At 34.6% G+C, this 19,014-nt stretch overlaps 1 protein-coding gene across 5 annotated transcripts in view; it reads right to left on the bottom strand.

Annotated features, from left to right (window-relative positions):
- Positions 1–32: 32 nt before the first annotated feature.
- The window catches only part of LOC128165856 (semaphorin-5A-like), a 56,005-nt gene continuing 37,023 nt past the window's right edge, over positions 33–19,014 (bottom strand). For all 5 annotated transcript variants that reach the window (XM_052830737.1, XM_052830748.1, XM_052830757.1 and 2 more), the window contains 20 exons: positions 18,199–18,307; positions 17,812–17,914; positions 15,895–15,993; positions 15,154–15,367; positions 14,903–14,991; positions 14,584–14,616; positions 14,238–14,410; positions 13,855–13,993; positions 13,241–13,371; positions 12,044–12,242; positions 11,755–11,831; positions 11,510–11,646; positions 10,734–10,901; positions 10,134–10,328; positions 9,602–9,781; positions 8,293–8,472; positions 4,104–4,298; positions 3,822–3,995; positions 3,239–3,385; positions 33–2,625 (listed from right to left, as the gene is read on the bottom strand). In XM_052830737.1, the coding sequence (XP_052686697.1) occupies positions 2,231–2,625; positions 3,239–3,385; positions 3,822–3,995; positions 4,104–4,298; positions 8,293–8,472; positions 9,602–9,781; positions 10,134–10,328; positions 10,734–10,901; positions 11,510–11,646; positions 11,755–11,831; positions 12,044–12,242; positions 13,241–13,371; positions 13,855–13,993; positions 14,238–14,410; positions 14,584–14,616; positions 14,903–14,991; positions 15,154–15,367; positions 15,895–15,993; positions 17,812–17,914; positions 18,199–18,307 (3,137 nt within the window). In that variant the 3' untranslated portion in view covers positions 33–2,230. The remainder of the gene's footprint in view (positions 2,626–3,238; positions 3,386–3,821; positions 3,996–4,103; positions 4,299–8,292; positions 8,473–9,601; positions 9,782–10,133; positions 10,329–10,733; positions 10,902–11,509; positions 11,647–11,754; positions 11,832–12,043; positions 12,243–13,240; positions 13,372–13,854; positions 13,994–14,237; positions 14,411–14,583; positions 14,617–14,902; positions 14,992–15,153; positions 15,368–15,894; positions 15,994–17,811; positions 17,915–18,198; positions 18,308–19,014) is intronic.

Below are 19,014 nucleotides of genomic sequence, written 5' to 3'. Positions count from 1 at the left end.
ATCACTGTTTGTATAGCCTATGGAACTCATGCTGAAGGATAAGTAATTTATAGGGTGATACTTCATTCCATTAACATATCATCACAAAATGGCTGACCTCTGATCGAAACGACATTTCATTTTATTAAGAGAATTTTATCAACGGCAACAACATTCATACTCCATAGCTGGGTATCCTGCAGGAGCTTTTGTTGTTTTTTATCCCCAAACTGCCAATTTTTCCCTTATTTCATATAAGTACAGTTTATTAATCATTACATGTATCTTTCATAATTAAATAACTTACTTTTAATTCAAGTGATGTTTTCCCAGTGTGTTATTTTAAAAGTCTTTAAATTTACTGACTGAAAGCAACAAAAGTTCTGACAATTTTTTTATTTGACCAAAATGATGATGCATGTAACTTGTTGATAAATATTGATAAATACACTCATACATTTACACAATCATAAAAAGTAAACATTCAATATATCACTCCTTTATATAGTAGCATGAGCTGTATTTCTTCAAAATTTTATTTTTGCTGCAAAATTGTGCCATTATGATGCCTTTGCATGAAACATAAACCTTTATGATTTTCAAGATCTAAACAAATCGTTATATTTTATCACATTATTTAATGAAAGATTTCTCTGCTATGGTTTATAAAGCAAACCAATTTTTGCAACAAAAAAGTTCACTTACATGTAAATTCAATCAAATCATCTAATTTACTGTTTTTGCACAAATTTGAGTAACAGAATTTTATTTAAATCATATTGTTTGTCATTTAAAAAAATAAATCATTTTTTTCAACAAAAATATACGACATGAAAAATTGCAGCTCATATTTCTCATTTCTATAATGTCAAGAACGCAAATTTAACAATTTGTAGTGACAACGTTGATTCGTATATATACAGCAACATACACATAAAACATAAACAAAAGTAAAATGATATCACGGATGTACTATAAGATACCAAAAAATATATTCCGACTTCGTCAAACCAATGTAGTCGTCCCTTCAAGAAGGGAAACGGTGGCGATATCCATTGCACTGATCTTCCATGAAATAAAATTGTCTTCTTTACTTTTTACTAAAGGAAATTAAACTCACTTTGAATGATACGACCGCAAGAAAATCTAAAACTTTTCAGTTTACAGTTGTCTTTTACCAGATCGATTTTTACCTTTTTCTGTGACTCCTTCCCCGATCTTTACTGTTACCATTTAACCCCCCCCCCCATTCCCTGGAGCCATGGGTGTATTAAAAAAAGGGGCTGGCGTTGGGTTGCACTGGCTACATATAGCTGCCCAATCTTATAGGAAGATGGTATGGTAGTAACAAACGAAACATGTACCTAGAAAGGATAATTCAATCTATCAACACGAATTCTGTTTGCACTCAATCATTAACTTGCTCAACATTTACTGTCAGATTACGTACTGCTAAAACTCGTTCATTAAGTGCATTTTTGGGGGCAAAGGTTCCTATTTACTACATCCGTGCCTTCCTATGACGTAAATCTACTGATCTTGATGTAAACATGATGAAATGAATGCACAGACACACCATGGGTCAACTACGGTGTCTCTAATGGCGGATCACAGTCAAATATTCTCACAACCAATTGCTTATAAATTAAAATAACATGAATTCATAATCAAATAAAGTTAAATAAAAACACAAACAAATACACAAACAAATATGAAACCTCTCGTATTGATTCGTGATAAAAATGAAATATTTTATCAAGCGCTGAAAAAATTCCCTACACGCACAAAAATCTATGATGGAGAATATCGTAGCTAAATGATAGAGTAGTTACTAAATTTGTAAAAATAATCCTATTAGACTAGACTTTTAAACGACACTCTTCTGCATGTATGCATATATTAAGAGCTTTTGCGCAGTGACAATTTTGTTTTAATTTAAAGAAATACATTGCATGTAACAGATTGAAAAATTATGACTTAAGGCTATTATGTAACTATGTGACGCAATTCTTAATTTGTGTGCAATACTCCAACCTTTACATGTAGAAGTGGCAGCTACACGTGTTTCTAACGTTTCATCAGATTTTCATACAACAAATACCGTTTGGAAATTATATTTAAAAGAAAAAAAAAACGTCAAGAATTCAAGTTGTTTTACATAAATTAAAAATGAGAGAAATGTATTCGATTTCGCGGGTGAATTCAAGTTATATCAAATCGAACACATCTCTGCAAGGACATGAACAACTTTCTACACCTCTGTCCTTAAGGAATGATTAGTCCGTATGGTGGCGTACATATTCTCCGGGAAATTTTTATTATATTTGTCTTTTCTAAACGTGTTGTCTTTGATCACGGCTGTACCACGTGACGACAAGGTGCACGAATCATACACCTTGTTGTTCACCGTCAAAAAGTCAAGACTCAGCTGTGACGCAAACGATCCAAAACGAGGCTTGTCGTAGACGTTTTCATTGGCTGGTCTTTGTAAGTCGTAGCTTCTGATGCTCTTCCAGTTGTGGAAACAGATGTATATTCCCACACAGATGACCACGCCCATGAAGAAAGCTGCGCAGCCGACGACAGTAAGATGGATCATTGTATACTCACGTCTGTATCCCATAGACGTCTGTTTCAGGACAGTTCCTACAAAATGATGAACCAGTTTACATGTTTCAGTATGTGCTTTTGCTACACGACAAAGATTATATACTAGTACTTTCTCTGTTGTATAATACTGGAAGAATGGTCGAAGATATTTGCGGAAAAGGCTGTAGAAATTTCAGAAAGAAAAACAGTTCTCTCGTATGTCATTTTATTGATTGCTAATGGTCGAAAACATTGCATCTCGTATATCGCTCAAAAAGTGAGTAAAAATACCTGACTATGGATGTGTATGTTCCCTAGATATAAGACCCCTAAACCATTTTTTCCCCTACGCTAGTGAATTTGTTTGGTGATGTATTATATTTGTCTTATTATTTTTTAAACTTTGCATGTCGAATTTATTTCCGTCTAGTCTATCATAATAGCAATGCATGTAAAAAAGTATCTTTTTTTGTTCTTCGTGACAAAAATCACATATTTCTTAGCAACGACAATGCGTTTTTCGCGTTTAAAGTCAAACCAGTTTAATTGGTTTCCCATCTTCGCTAGCCAGTTGTTTTTTCGGTCTACTCCGCTCTCCACAAATGGAGAGGAGAGGTGCGAATCAGAAACCCTTGACTTGGGAAGATGTTGGTTTTCTTGTGCCCTGTACCTGCGCCCAGGAAGAAGCAGGGCTGGACCTCCACGCTCTGACCCCGACACTCCTCCGGGGTGTGTTCCAGACACGCTCTGTGTCGGAACTGTACTCTGTCTGGGGTACATTCTGACCATGCCGACCAAACGTCCCACAGGCCTGTGTCTGAAACAAAATACATTGAACTGTTTATTTCATCTTAAACAAAGGCCGACAGAAATATACAGAATCGTTAAATGAGGCTGAAACAGAGAACAACTTTAATAAGTATTTTGTTATGTAAGTGGTTAAACTATGAACCAGTAAATTTTACCTCTAGAACAGAGGTTTGGACCTCGATGATTGATTTAATACAAAACCAAATTTTATCGTGAATACACTTTAAAACGCTTCAAGAGAGAGAAAATGAGTCCAGGGGTCGAGTGCACTGGTTTAAGTACCAGTAGCTTACTGCATTTACAACGCATAATGATATTAGATGATGTCTAGATCTGTGTTCATAATGGCAGATAAATGCCATAATCATAAAATGTTTTACTATAACGTTTATCTTTAATATCATAAACTGTTAATTTTTATAACTAACAGTAAAGTGCCTCACCATTACAGACTTGTTGGACACAAGGTTCGGACTCCTCGCTGATCCCCACACAGGCAATGTCTATACTACTGTTGAAGCCGACATAGGGTATCTGGCAGGACCGGAAGCGGATTCTAGTACCGGATCCACACGACACAGAGCAGGTTGAATAGACAGACCATGGTCCCCACGTAGCTTAAACACAAACGTTTGTTCAAAATAAAAAATAGTCAAGTTTTTTTTTTAAATTTAATTTAAAAGTAACTGTCTTCCACACTGCAACTAAAAAATTTGTTTCCGTACCAAGACATTCTTGCTCGTTGCAAGTTGCGAATTCCGTTGAAGGGCCGAGGCAATCTTGTCCAAAACCCGCGGGCTCCGGGTTGTCACATGACCTTGACCTCCACCGTTGTCCAGTCCCACAGTCCGCAGAGCAGCGTGACCACGTGCTCCAATATGACCAATCACCATCCACGGAAGAGTTATAGACTAATGCATCTGTTGTTTTTGGTGAGATTATAGGATATTATGTGCCGGGCATGTTATTAAAATTATCGTATACTTATTTTTAAATTAATATATAATAAATTTTTCTTCTTCAAAACACACATTAAAAAAAATTACTTTATAATCACTTGTGTTTAAAATACAAATGAATTACACGAGAAACTTACTGTTTATTTTTAATCAGCCACATTTTTCAGATGGCAGTAGTACAAACAGTATAATCATATTTTCTATTTATCATTGCACCACAATCTGCTAATCATTGTTTAGTGTTTACTGTAACTAAAGGTGAACAAATCCTGGTCATGGCACCAATTTACACCAAAAACATTTATGGTTTTTCACACGATTAGTTTGATGTTTTACTTATAAGGAGAGAACTTCCATAAAAACAACGAAAGTAAGTCTACAGTCAGTGTGTAAGCTATAAAATATTTGATTTTTAAAAACAAAACTTTCGGATGTTGGTAAAACTCGATCTGAAGAGGGAATATTTCATACGTTTTTTCATCCGAACATATTAATAATATTACAATAAGTATGCTGCTACGTTAATATAAGTTCAGTATTTCATTATTCAGTACAGAAGGCAAAGAACATGCGCCAACTTTGTTTTAGTCATTTTCTGAATTTAATTTAAATAAACTGTGACATAAATTCTACTTCTATTTCAACTAGATACAGAATATTTCTATATTCTACTTCTATATCAATTGAACACAATAGCAATGACCAAATGTATTTGATACCGTGAGCACAAATTTGTGTGAATATTATAATTACAGTGTATATGTACATCATCAAAGTAAGAACTATGACAGAAATTATAATTTGTGTTTAAAACCAGTGATAAAATAGTCCTGAAAATAATTATGTATTACCTCGCCAAGAACCTGAACCTTATTAATTTTAGATAAAACTTATTGCAGTTGCTTTGATAAGGGATTGAATTCATACTCGTAACCATTAAACATTTAGAAATATCAATTTGTCAAACACCTTGATTTTAAAAAGATGATTTATTAAATATACCAAGGTTTCATTGGGAAAACCTGTGTCAATTAGTTTAGCCTCAACTGCTTGACTCTAATTATAATTAGCTGGAAAAGCTGTTTTATTGCAGCCCAGACTATTTTTAAAATATGTACACAAATAATTACAAAAACAGACCATTGCCATCATGTTCGATAGTATTAAAAAACAAGTACTTACATATATCTCTTGGTCTCTACTCTGTCTATAGTGTTGTCATCCTTTAAACACTATACAGTGCAGACTGAACAATACTGCTATATTAAGCAGAAACTTCGAAACCAAAAAAGAATAAAGTTCTACTCATGCAGCTTAAAGAATACAAAGTAAAGAAAAAAAATGCACAAAATTATATTGTTTATTGAAAATCTTTTTGTGTATTTCCCCTTTTCTCATTTATACTGGCTTTTTGTAAAAATAAAATCTCATATAAGGCCATACAGATAAAAAGATTTGTTTACAACTACGTTACTTTCAATTTGTGAGAAAAAGAAAAAGTTGCCCCTTATACAATGAATGAGACTTAATAATGCACAAACGTGCACTACAGCCATTCATTTAGAATACAATCATATAAAACATACACTACAGTATATATATAAGGTAAATGTTTGTAGATAACAGGTGGATCAAGAGTGCCATGAATTAACTTTACATTAAGGTACATGTAACTAATTCAAGTGATTGTCAACAGGTGAGAAGTACAACAAATTTCTTTTGGAATTTTAAAGCAAATTCATTAGCTTTATGCATGGGGTAGTCCCTACATTGCAAATCTTTGGGGCAACAGCATTTTTGTCCAGATTGTTTTCAAAAGAACCGAACATTTTCCTGGTGATTTTTTGATTAATTTTTTTTATTATTTTTAAGAAAAAGCATGGTTGTTAAAAACAGTCACATAAACTCTCGCTCTCTGTCATTTAAAATTTAAGTATTTAAAAAAAAAGTGTTGCTTTTATAGTCAGGTGCAGTTTTAGTTTGAGCTATAGCTTTGATAAGGGACCCTAATTGATTGTCTGAGTAGCATCGTCTTATTTGCACCCTATTTTTCATCCATGTGTTATAAACATTATGATAAACTGCTGGCTGTATATTCTTTTGAAGGTGCTTTCATTGACAAAACTTAATCACATCATGATGCAGCATTAAAAATGTATCATATAATTTTTTTCATTCTTGTCTAAAAGAAATATGGATAAAAGAGAAGAGCTGTGAACAACTCAGGAATATTAATTGGTGCTCAATTTGAAAGTCAAGATCAAAATAAAATATTAATAACCTTGTAAAGCTAAAATTGACCAAGTCAATACTACATTGTAGCTATAAAGTCAGGCACTAGTACTTATTGTTACAATAAAAAAGTAAGTATCTACTTGAGTGTAAAATACATATCAATCATACATTACAAAGATTATAACAAAAATGAAAATAAATAACAAAATATCTACATAATAACAACAGGCTTTTTACAAAAAAAAAGTATGGCAACATAATAACCAAGTGATAGCACGGATTATGTGCTGTTCAATGAAGTGGATATTGCACTGTGTAGTTCTAAAATAACAAGTCTTGCTTTGTAGTTGTAAACAGAGCACACAATTAAGAGTAGCACATTCATACTTTATGATCAGACACGATCAAGAAAAAATAATAATGGATACATTTAATTAATTTCAAATTCAAGCAGTAATTTTCAGTGTGTGTTAAGAAAATCTAAATGGATCCTTTTTCTATATTAGGATTTTTCATAATGTAAATCACTTGTTAATATCATAATTGCAAGTTATTTCACAAGACTCTCAACCCCGAAAAAAAATTAATTAATTACATGCACAAGAATAAATCTGATCAGAAACTGGAGAAAATTCCGTAATTGGTTGAACACAGGCTGTGTTAATTACCTGAAAATTAATATCTCAAGAAATATGTGTATACTTGTACCAGGAAAAGAAGGGGTTCTGTTAGCCTAATTGTTCATTACATAGAATTGGTCTAAATTTTAAATTGTGATCCAGAAAGATTTTTTATCGCACACCTCAAATTTACCGTTTTAAATCTTCTGACAACAAAGAATGGATGCATGAAATATATACATGTATAAATATATGAAATGAAATGTTTGACAAATACACATGTACAAACAATGATCATGCACACACCCTACAAAACAAATGAAACTTCCTCATTATTGAATTTTTCATTAACAAGTGACTCTTTTTCAAACCTTTACAAATATCTTTTCACAAAAGGAAAGTGTCTTAAATCTACATCAAGAAGTACATGTAAACCAGACACATGAAATAATAAATACAAAAATTCTTTTCTCAAAACAATAAATATATCTGAAAAACTATAATATAGAGATTGGATATCTCGAAGAACGACATTAATAGTGCTGAAATCTGACATTCCTTTCAGCCCAGCCACTTTTCTCTCCATCATGAAAGTTAGTGAATAAGTCTTCTTAAGATGCTGTGTTTCTAACTTGGTTAGAATGTTCATGCCTGTGCAATGAGGGACGACTTTTCCTGCATTCACATCTCTCTCCTCTTGTAAGAATGACTCTCAGGTCACAAGCACATAACACAAACAAACACACACACAAACTAATACTACTGCTACTGAACGCTGTTAGTAAAGTCACTGGTTTTCCATTCCTAGGCTTAGGGGGAGGAATCGGGACAATTCATTGCTTTCCGGCAGTGAGACATATCTAGTTTAAGGAGCTGGCTCCACCAGAGTCCAGAAAACTCTTACAATATAAAGGAAACCCTAGTAGCTAAGTTTTCACCAGGTCATCCATATCTTGAACACTTAGTACATATAAGGAATACCCCTAATGTCCGACAGTTGCAGAATTTGTTGAACAGTTTTCGTCTGTGTTTGCAGAACTTTCTGACTGCCCGATCGAGTGGGGATTTTGTGTCAATTTGTGAACCATTGGATATCTCACCTGGTTTGTAACATGTACTGTTTGTACAGAAGCGAGTATGAGTTTTGACATGACTGGTCTTGATGAGTTTCGGGTCTGGAACACTTGCCGTGCAGGCAAAGCGGTACCTCTGAACCCAGTAACCACTTGCAGTTTGGTTTATATTTGACCAGGGAGTCCACTGAGTAAGCTTCTGCTCATCTACAACATTCACAAATATCAATTTTTAAATAATTTTTTTTTAAACACAATAGCATTGGTACTTCTTTCTTGGTTTAATTGCCATTAACAAATTTGCTCCTCCATAATCCAGTTCTACATATAAATATAGCTAAATTTACAATTATTATGCCTTCTGTCAGTTTGTCATTATATATTCAATACTCATCTATTTTCGCATAGTATCAAAGGATTTACATAGCGTAAGCATACTATGCCGAAATAGAGCACGGCGAATATTTTCAACGAAAATCTGTAGAGCGCCGACAGCGGGATTCGAACTCACGACGCTAAAATCATTGCTCTAGCATGAAGCCCAATGCATTACCGCTACGCTAAATTAGCCGTTATTATGAACACCAGTATTTAGGTATATGAAACGTAGATATCTACGACTGACATCAAGCAATTAAAATTATTCATTTTTCCAAAACAAAACTTCATTATTGACGGTAATTTTAAAGTTAAAGTTTCCTATAAACTTTTGAACAAATTGATTGAACATTTTTCAAAGAAATTCTACATGAGAATCACAAAAACGCTTTTTTAAATGACGCTTGATAAAGAATGTTCAAGAAAAAAAAATTCACTGAGATTTCGTCTGCTAAACATTTCGAGTTTTCTCGGTAAGGCCAAACGTCTCTCTATTTCTTTAAAAGAACATAAACCTTTGTTGACTTTTTATTGTACAACAACTTGTTGATTAAATAAACAATCAAATCAATTGATTACACGTAATTTGAAAAACAACAACAAAGGCTTGCTTTTCCAGTGATTATTTTAAGGGACTTGTCAACACTCGAACGTCAGAGCTACTTATAGCAAAGCACGTCAGTATATTTAACAGTCGGCATAATAATAACAATAGTGTTGTGTTGTGCATGTACTATGCCTAAATAGTAGTCAGGGTTTGATACATAGTGCACTCGCCTCTGGCTCGTGCACCATGTATCAAACCCTGACTACTATTTAGGCATAGTACATGCACAACACAACACTATTATATAAATAGTAATACAAATACCAGTATATTAAACGATTGCAAAATTACATTATTTGAGGCTTAATTATCTTCAAAAATTATTCAAAAAGTTTTTAATATCTAGCTTGCCTTTGCATGTATAACTATTGCACATTCTCCATTCGTTAATGTTCCCTGCACAGGACTGTCCCCCTCGCTGAGGAAGGGGGTTAGAGCAGGACCTACGGCGGGTTTGGATCCCCCCGTTACACTTTGCCGTACAGTCTGACCAGGGTGTCCAAGCGGACCAGTTCCCATTCACAGGAGGCTCTGGATATACATTGAAAAATGTCTTATATATATGTGTACTTATACATTGTACTGTACACCTAGTTTATAAAATTCTATCTTTGAGTAGGAATGTAGTAAACCAAAAAAACAACACACACCACAGAAATAATGTAATGAATACAGTCATCTGACAAAAGACCAAAATACTCCAACAAATCTACTGTAGATCTCTTGATTTACACATATTTCTGTGAGTCTGCTTTTTTGTATCAATGAGACATGAAATTGGGAGCGCCAAACTTTTGTTGCAATTTTATTTTGTAAACCACTTTTGAAAAACAAAATAGTTTTTTCCAAATAATTCATGAATTCCAACATAAAAGAAGCCTACCTGGACAAGCTGGGTTTCCGACACAGAAGGGTCTGACCGAGGCTTTGAACTCCTCGTCACGGCTCAGCGGTTTACAGTCATCACCGCCGTTCATGGGGGGCGGGCTCGTACAGGACCGTGACCTTGTTTGCTGACCATTTCCACAAGTTGTAGAACATTTGGACCAAGACGTCCACTCAGACCATTGTCCATGAACTGAAAAATCAAAAGAATATGTTTTGTTCCTGTAACTAAATGTACGAGAAAAAAATCAAATAGAGCATCTTATTTCAAGCTTGTTTATAAGAAAGTTTTTTTTACGGGAACTTGAGTAGGCATATAAACAGCTCTACAAAAATCTTTAGAAGAGCATGTTCTGGTTGGGTCCTGATAGCAGAATCACGAAACTCTGTTAAAATTATTCAGTCAGAATTTGTAGACCATATAAAAGTTTGATCTAATACATACAAAAAAAGTTAAATTGTAGTTTTTGATAATTTCCCTATCTCGCCACTCCCTTCACATTTTTAAAACGTACATGTACCAATCTGTTTCTTAAATTTGGTGAATGGTGACATCTTATTCTAAGATTTTCATCTAAGATTTTTCCCTGTTACTTACTTGTACAGTTGGCTACCTCCACTGCTGACCCCTCACAATCTTTGCCCCCGTACAGAGCAGGTGGATCATCACAGCTCCGCAGCCGACACAGACAGTTCCCCTGGGAGGGGTTGTTCCCTGCCTGACTACAGGACGTCCATGCCGACCAGTTAGACCACTGTCCATCGACTGTCAAATCAGGAAATATCGGTGTCAAAAACAACAGAGAGGAAATCTAGCTCCAAAAAACTCGGACAAGTTGATCTCAGTCTTACTCTCCCATGATTACCGTATCGATACAGGGTTATTTTTTGCCCGTGTAATTTTTGCCCTTCTACACTTGTAAAAAGTTTCGCCCCATTTTGAATTAGCCCAGACACAGTTGTATTTAAGGAAAAATAATTTTGAGACATCAGAATTCGCCCAATCTTAAATTTGCCTGCTGACAATGAGGGCAAAAGGGGGCAAAAATAAAATGGGGGTACATTTCCCTGTATACAGTAGTCATATTTGTTTATGTGACCAAATGTTAGCTCCACCAAGTTTTATTGCCCCATAGCTAGATTGCAAGTATTAAATCTTAAGGGTACAATATACATCCTTAACAGCAACAACATGTGTTATCATGGATATTTCAAATGTAAGCAACATTGAACAAATTAACCTTAAATGTTCTCTTAAACTTACACCTAGTTGAAGGGAATAAACAGATTAAGGTTGATCTGTCGCACAGAAAGATTGTCAAACAAAACTTGAATTAACCTATTATAAAACCAAGTCAGTACAACGTTGTTTACCTGGATGTTTATGTACGGGACATGATGAAACATCCTGTTTCCAGAAGGACAAGCTGGGATCACCATTGGGAGCAGGAGAGCACCTGCTCTCTCCCGAATCCCAACCACAGTAGGGATCCATTGCATTCAGGCATAACCTAACGATGAGATAATAGGAGGTAGGAGGAAAACAAATAATTATAATTCATAAGAATGTTTGAGGAAAAAAAAGGCAAATGAATTGTTGGGATCCAGAGATGACTTACTCCTCTGAGGAAAACCTCTCACACCGGTGTAATGGAATTCTCATAACTTTGTTTAAAATGAACACATAGAGAGCATTCTGGAAAGAAAAGGATATCAGTGTATAGTCTATGAAAGTTATATAATTAAATTATTTACATAAAAATCATGAACACATTATAGTAACTGAAAAAAGAGCTGACCTTCAGTTCATCAACTAATGTATGAAAAAATGCAAATACAATTGGTTTTGTATTTTCATTGTGATAATTAATCCTTTGACAGTAACCTGATTGCATGGTCAATACTTACATGCTCTTTTGAGATTCTGAGCTGTTTGATTGGCTTAAAGTCTCCATTTGGAGTTACTTTGATTTCCTCGATCAGACAAGGCTCCTTTTCTGTTGGCAGATTCAGCATTTTTCGAATTACTCCCGTAGTGGTGGCCAGAAACATCACATTGAAGGTTCCCGTTTTCCCCACCACTGTATCTGCCACTACATGGGACCACCTGAAGAAGTCAGTCAAGATGTAAAACTGTTTCAACCTTTACACGTGATACTGAAGCAATCGCCACAATAATCAACTAGATTTATTAAAAAAAAACCACATGTAATGGTGTGAACATTCCAGAAATGTTTAAAATTTATTCCTATTCAACCCTTTCATTTATCTACATTTTATAATTTTGATTAATCATTTAAAAAAAACTGACAGCCAAGTATCAGAAACATACTATTTTAACCCAATATCAGCCCCATGAGCACATGACCAATAGATTTGGTAATAAGATTAGAATAATCTAGGCATCAGTGAGATGGCAACCATCTCAAAGGGTCCAACTTAATAATAGAAAATAGGATAAATGCATTCTAGAGGATTCTGCTTTGACATTGACATAAGACTTAAAAATTTTAGGTTGGCATAGAACTTTATGTCAAACTCAATTCCCCCTACCAACAGGTTTTTGGGGGTTAAATATGAGCAAAATTAAGCCATTGGGATATAAATTTGTGGTTTTAAACTGGATTTTAGAGAAATCAGCTATGACCTTCACATTTGACCTTGAAATTTGGCTTAATGTTTCTGCTCACCCTTTGCTCAAAAGCTCTGTTTATTTGAAGCATGAGTCAGATAGGGCTAAAGGTGGGAGTAAATATGCTCTGAATTTTTTTTGGCATGGTCTGATATGACCATGACCCTTGACCTAGGAATGTCATTCAAGTCACAGCACACTCTTTGACCAACGGAACTCTGTGGGTGAATTATGAGGCAGATTGGTCAAAGGGATCATAATATATGATCCGCACAAGGATTTTTCAAATAATTCTGCTTTGACATTAACCTTTGACCTAGAAACATGGTTTAAGGTCATTGCATTACCTATACCCAAAGGCACTCTGTAGGTGAAGTATGAGCCAGATTGGGCCAAGGAAGGAGATGATATGATATGCAGGGCCCTAAATATTTGCAATTTCGAGCACTTTATCATATATCAGTGACCCTGACCTTTCTGTTGGTCCCAGAAGGACTGGTGACAGGGTGTGAGGCTGGACTGCGTTGTCCATCATCTGGTATTTACTGTGTTTCTCTGTTTCTGTAGACTGGGAGGACCGCTTCAAAGTACTGCTCTCTGGACACTATCATGAAGACAAATTAAACATGGTACACATCTGGTGTAAGACTACTTCAATGTATCTTTCTCTGGACACTATCATAAATGGCCCTTTCTTTTATTCATGACTATCATAAAGAATTATTGGACTTGATTAGAAAACAAAAATGTTTATGGACACTGCATGCATTCTATCTTAACTTTATACTAGTATGTAGTAATTATGTATGTACATGTAGCTATTTCACAATAATTTCTAGTACCATAATTGGGATTTTGAGAGTGTTAAGTAGATGTAATTGGCAGGGGAAGAAAAAGGAGGAAATCTGTCCTGGCAAATGTCTATTATGATCTCAAGAATGACCATAATGACTTTGAAATCTGCAGAAATCTTCAATCTATAGAAAATAGAAAACCACATCCCTTAGGTTTCTTTCTTGCCATTAGAAAAGTCTCCTTTTTATGTCATTGTTGAGGTGGGAATTCATGCCACAGATTACATCATTACCTTTTGAAGAGATGGCTCCTTGTTATTGTGCCTCTCCCAGGCATACCTAGCACCCTCCTGATATTTGAATGGACCATCAAATGAAGTGGTGAAGGCAGACATATTGAATGCACAGACAGCACTCCCGGGCAAGGCATTGCTACACAGAAATGTAAGGATTCAATGCAACTTTATATTTACATTATATTTACAAATAAAAATAACCAAATATAATTTATACATTTAATATATTTCATGAACCAGAGATTTTTCTTAATGACAAAATTCCAAAATCCCCAGCAAGAATTTTGCTAGCATGGAATTGCATTCAGCATGTAATGTGAATATAAATGATATCACAGTGACTTGACACTAAAACTCTTTCCACATATATAATAGCTTACTCTGGCGTAGTGAAGACCCCATACAACAGCGACTCATTGTTACTCTGTAGGAGGTACGTGCTCTGGAGTTCATCAAAGTAGAAAGGATATTCCCCGGGTATGGAGCAGTTCAGCCTCGCTTTCAGGTACGTTGTCCAGTTATCCTTGAAATGCATGTCGCCTCCCTTGTCAGACTATAGGCAAAACCAAATATGTGTTCATCTTATTGTTAGATATCTTTAAGCTTAGTTGTCAACATGAAATTTCACAGATCTTTTAAAATCATTTGCACAATATCAAGTTTTATACATAAACAGTTCAACTAATCCTCTGCAAATTTCCAAAAAAAATTGATTGAAAAATTTACCTTACAAACCCTCGCTACTCTTGCATAGATTCTCTGCAAAATTAAAAGAAATTCAATATTCATCATATAAAGTCAAACTTGTTTATCTTGAACTAGCTGGGACTGTTTAAAAACTTTGAGATATCCGAATATTTGAAATATCAAGGGTAAAATTCTTAAAAAATAAGTTGTTGGGACTTACAAATCATTTTGACATATCCATTGTATTCGAGATATTGGTGTTCAAAATATCCAAGTTCAACTGTACATACACACAGGAAAGAATAAATAATGTGAAATTCAATATTCAATCGACATTTAAATTTTGACAAAAATTTACCTTGCCACAGTTGATGTATTCAGTAGCTACTTCTCGGAAAAAGAAATAAATGAAGTTATCCACTTCATAGGCAGACACAAAATCTGGTTCTGAAATGAATGTATAATGTAAATCAATTAGAGTTATCTCTCTTGGCACAATAATGTAAAGCAACAGCATCTTCCAGTGGATCTAAAACCTTTACTTTTGAAGATAAACCAACCAGGTCATTTCAAGAAGAGTTGTGGTATGTAAAGGTAATGAGAGATTACCGTTAAGCCATTTAGAGTTTTGCCGGGTGCGGAGCCTGGAGTCGCTGGGTAAGATCCTAAAGATGACCGGATCCCTCTCAGCACTGTCCACTGAGGTGGCGCTGATGTACTCGCGCTTGCTTGTGATGATCCCCGTCGAGTTGTGTTTGGGACTGAACGGACAGAAACCATCAGCATTATCAATTGTGTCAATGATGACGGTCAAATTGTCAGCCTGTGAAACAAAAAAAGTCAGATACTCTTAGCTTAAAATTAAACCAAATAGTTTCCTCGCTCAAAAAAACAGCATTATTTTATTCTTAGCCTTTTCAAAGTACCCACTTTCATTATGTTCAAGTTTTATTTTGTGATGTGGGGAGGGGGGTTTACTTTATTTTTATTTTGTTCAGTTCCAAATGTATACCCCTCACCATACCTAAATGTAATCTCTAAGATTGACATTAAAAGAGAGCATTGAAAATAAGAGACTTAAGTTAGTGAGTCTGTGTGATTTTTCTATTCTCTATTTCTACTTCCTCTATAATCTTTAACACCTGCCATTACAAAGCGACTAACAAAATATAAGAGGAGCAGTCATTTTATGGGAAGTTTTTGGAACACTTCTAAAGTTGCAAAAGCTGCACCTCTTACATAAAACGTCAAACATATGCTTGTTAACAGCAGGAGATGTAATATTTCATTTTGGGAACATCACCTCCATTGTATGAACACAGAGATTGTTGTTGTCACTGTGATACTTACAGCTCTCCAGGTGCACCGTGGGTCGAAGGCGTTCGTGCCACACACCAAGATCTCATCCTTGTGGACCAACAAGATCTTGATGAAGTTGTAGCAGTCACTCTGAAAAATATAGTTCAAAATTTGAAAATTGACAAAATTCAGTGAGTTTAAATAAAACCAAAATGATTTAAATATATATTCTTCTTTTCTTTTTTTTAAAATTAATCTGTGGTGAAATGCTAATAATTCCGTTGTAATATTCTGGTAAACCACAATTGTTAACACATAAACCAGCAATGTTCTGGGCAGTTTAACTTGAATCCATGTTAAACATTGAATTATATTTGCTTTAACATGTTAAAAGTCTAGGAAAACCTTCACATTTCAAATTATAGTTTGCTTTTAAGATTAGTCGAATACTTACACTTATCATATGCATCATTAATAAGATTTATTTAGGACATAAAATAAATTATTATAGCAATATTATATTTTGGCTTGATTCTTGTTTAGCGCCATAATTTTTGCGCGTAATGGCATACCATAGATTATTTTTATGTTTATTATTATGATGTTTATTTTTGACGTCATTACATTCCTAGCTGTTGAAATGCCCCCTACATGTAATTCCACCAAAACAAAACTACCCGTTATGAAATAGAGATTAATTAAGTGAAGATTGCTTCAATATATGAGGTCAACAATTCTATGGATAAAACATTTCACTTAATCGGTGAGATGATATCTTATAATAACAAATGTACATTAATTAAGTGAAGATTGCTTCACAATATGAGGTCAACAATTCTATGGATAAAACATTTCACTTAATCGGTGAGATGATATCTTATAATAACAAATGTACGCAACACCAGTCTCCAGTAGTACAGGAAAGTGTCAAAGCACGATCAGTTATACGTCAGACATAGTCTCACACCTTGACAGACAGGCAATTTGATTCTCAAGCACAAATCAGTACCCTTTCTGTACATACAATATAGAAAACTGCACCTGTAGTGCAATTAGGATCTAAACTGCATGAAAGGATGTTCAACTTTGTTTAATCCTTTCAGTGATTAACCACAAACAGGAGGGAAAAGGGAGTGTAAAAGAATAGGGTGTTCTTTCTGAACGTTATTCCACAACCAAGAGAAAATATCAAAATTTATTATGAATGTACTTCATTTCAGAATAGCATGATTGCGGAAATAGTTGTAGATTTAAATCTGGCGTGAGAAAATTTACTACGTCTCAATCACCTGTTCCTTTTACAGACTACGATTTTCTATAAATGTACATTTAAGGCAAACACAGATCTTGGCTAGTTTGTGAATGGCACTTGACATTCCCCATCTGTCAAATAGGTTACCATTTCCTCATCACTTTGTAAACAAATTCTCAACTGCACCTAAAGTTCTTCACTGGCCTTCAAGTTGAACACTCTCTCCAATTAATGCCAGAAATCGTACCATTTGGATGCAATATTGACAATGTTGGCTGGTACCACACAACAACACTTGAATTTGGTTTCCGCCCGGACTACTCCATTACATTATGTTGTTCTTTTAATCAGATTATGCACCATCCACTTTTTTAAGTCTGACAGTCAAGTGATTACAACCTAATTCAACTGCTCAATTTCCATGTTTTCCAGGTGCAATGCCTACCCCCACCCATGTAGTAACAAGACAATGCTTTCTGGAGCCAAGCATACACCTATACATTGTACATCCAACACAAAAATAAACCTGACATTTCAAAAGTTTTTAGCAGTATGTCATCTTATATTATTTAGGAATGACAGCAGAAGATCATGAAGAAGTCCAAATCTAAGGGCCCACTCCTGTCTCACTTGAATGTCAATAACACACCTCTCAGGGTCCATATTCTACATCCTTCTTTTTTTTTTAACCCCCATCCCCCTTCAATTTTGTTTACCTTTTGTTCTCCTCTCCACACGCAGACATCTCTGTTCGTTGAATTCCACTCTACATTTTCCTTGAGGCTCAAATCTTGCAGAGAAAACCTCCAAAGTTGTTCCCTATGAGATTTCAATTTTAAAAAGTTTACAAAAAATGTTCTCTGACATTCTCAAAATATTACTAGAAGAGAATTCTAAAATATTGCATGCTTATATTTTAAACATGTGCATATTATGATTTTTTAATAACTTTATTTTGTTGCTCTCTCTCTTTCCTTTCTCTCTCTCTCTCTCTCTCCCTCTCTCTCTCTCTCTCTCTCTCTCTCTCTCTCTCTGTGTGAGAAAGGCAAAATATGTACTCTATGTCCAATAATTGAATATATGTGTATGTTTTCAATAGTTACCTAGCTCCTACTATCAGCTGGTCGTGGGCACTGTCTATAGTGGCCTGGACAGACCCTACAATGTCCGGATGGGTATATATCTGGAATGTGTTGTTGTCCTCCTCAAGGTCTGCAGAAATAAAAAACCAGCTTATATCAATATCTACTGAACAATATATAAAATTTATGTAGGTAACTCTTAATACTGTGCTCTTTGTATTTTGATAAAATACATGTGAAATTCAAGTTGTACTTTACTTATGTCAATTTTTAATTTGCTCAACACCTTATATTCTCTATTTAACATACTCATTTAGCAAAAGTCTAAGCAAACAAATCTAACATCAACAAATGAGATAAGTTAATATAAATCTTGTGGCAAAGATATGAAGGCAAGCTGATAATATGAACAGATTCCAAGCTAATGCTCCCTACATTTCATCAATTAACCCAGATTTTCAGAATTGACATTTGATGAATTCAACAAAAAATGACATCCCATATTTAGTAGATATCATTTGCCATTCAATGTACTGCTAAAATGTTTCAATTTAAAGTCAGTGCCCTAGAGATATCTAATTCAACTTCCATGATAGCCTAATGATAGCTTTAAATTGGCTAATTCCTATAAAATTTTTATCATTTCAAATCAGCAGGAGCAGAGCAGTTTCAAATCTTTTTCTATTTCTACCCCCTCTTTTAACATCATCAGTACAAAATTCAACTGAGATTTCATTCAAAAATAGTGGGTAACAAAACCAACTTGAACTCAGGATCAAGAAACAGGAAATGACGATTACAATTTTGCTTAAAAACAAACTTAACAAATTTTAACAT

The sequence above is a fragment of the Crassostrea angulata genome, chromosome 1 (assembly GCF_025612915.1).
Source record: "Crassostrea angulata isolate pt1a10 chromosome 1, ASM2561291v2, whole genome shotgun sequence".
NCBI classification, from domain to species: Eukaryota; Metazoa; Mollusca; class Bivalvia; order Ostreida; family Ostreidae; genus Magallana; species Magallana angulata.
Note: the sequence above shows the minus strand (reverse complement) of the source record. Positions and strands in the feature narration are given on the sequence as shown.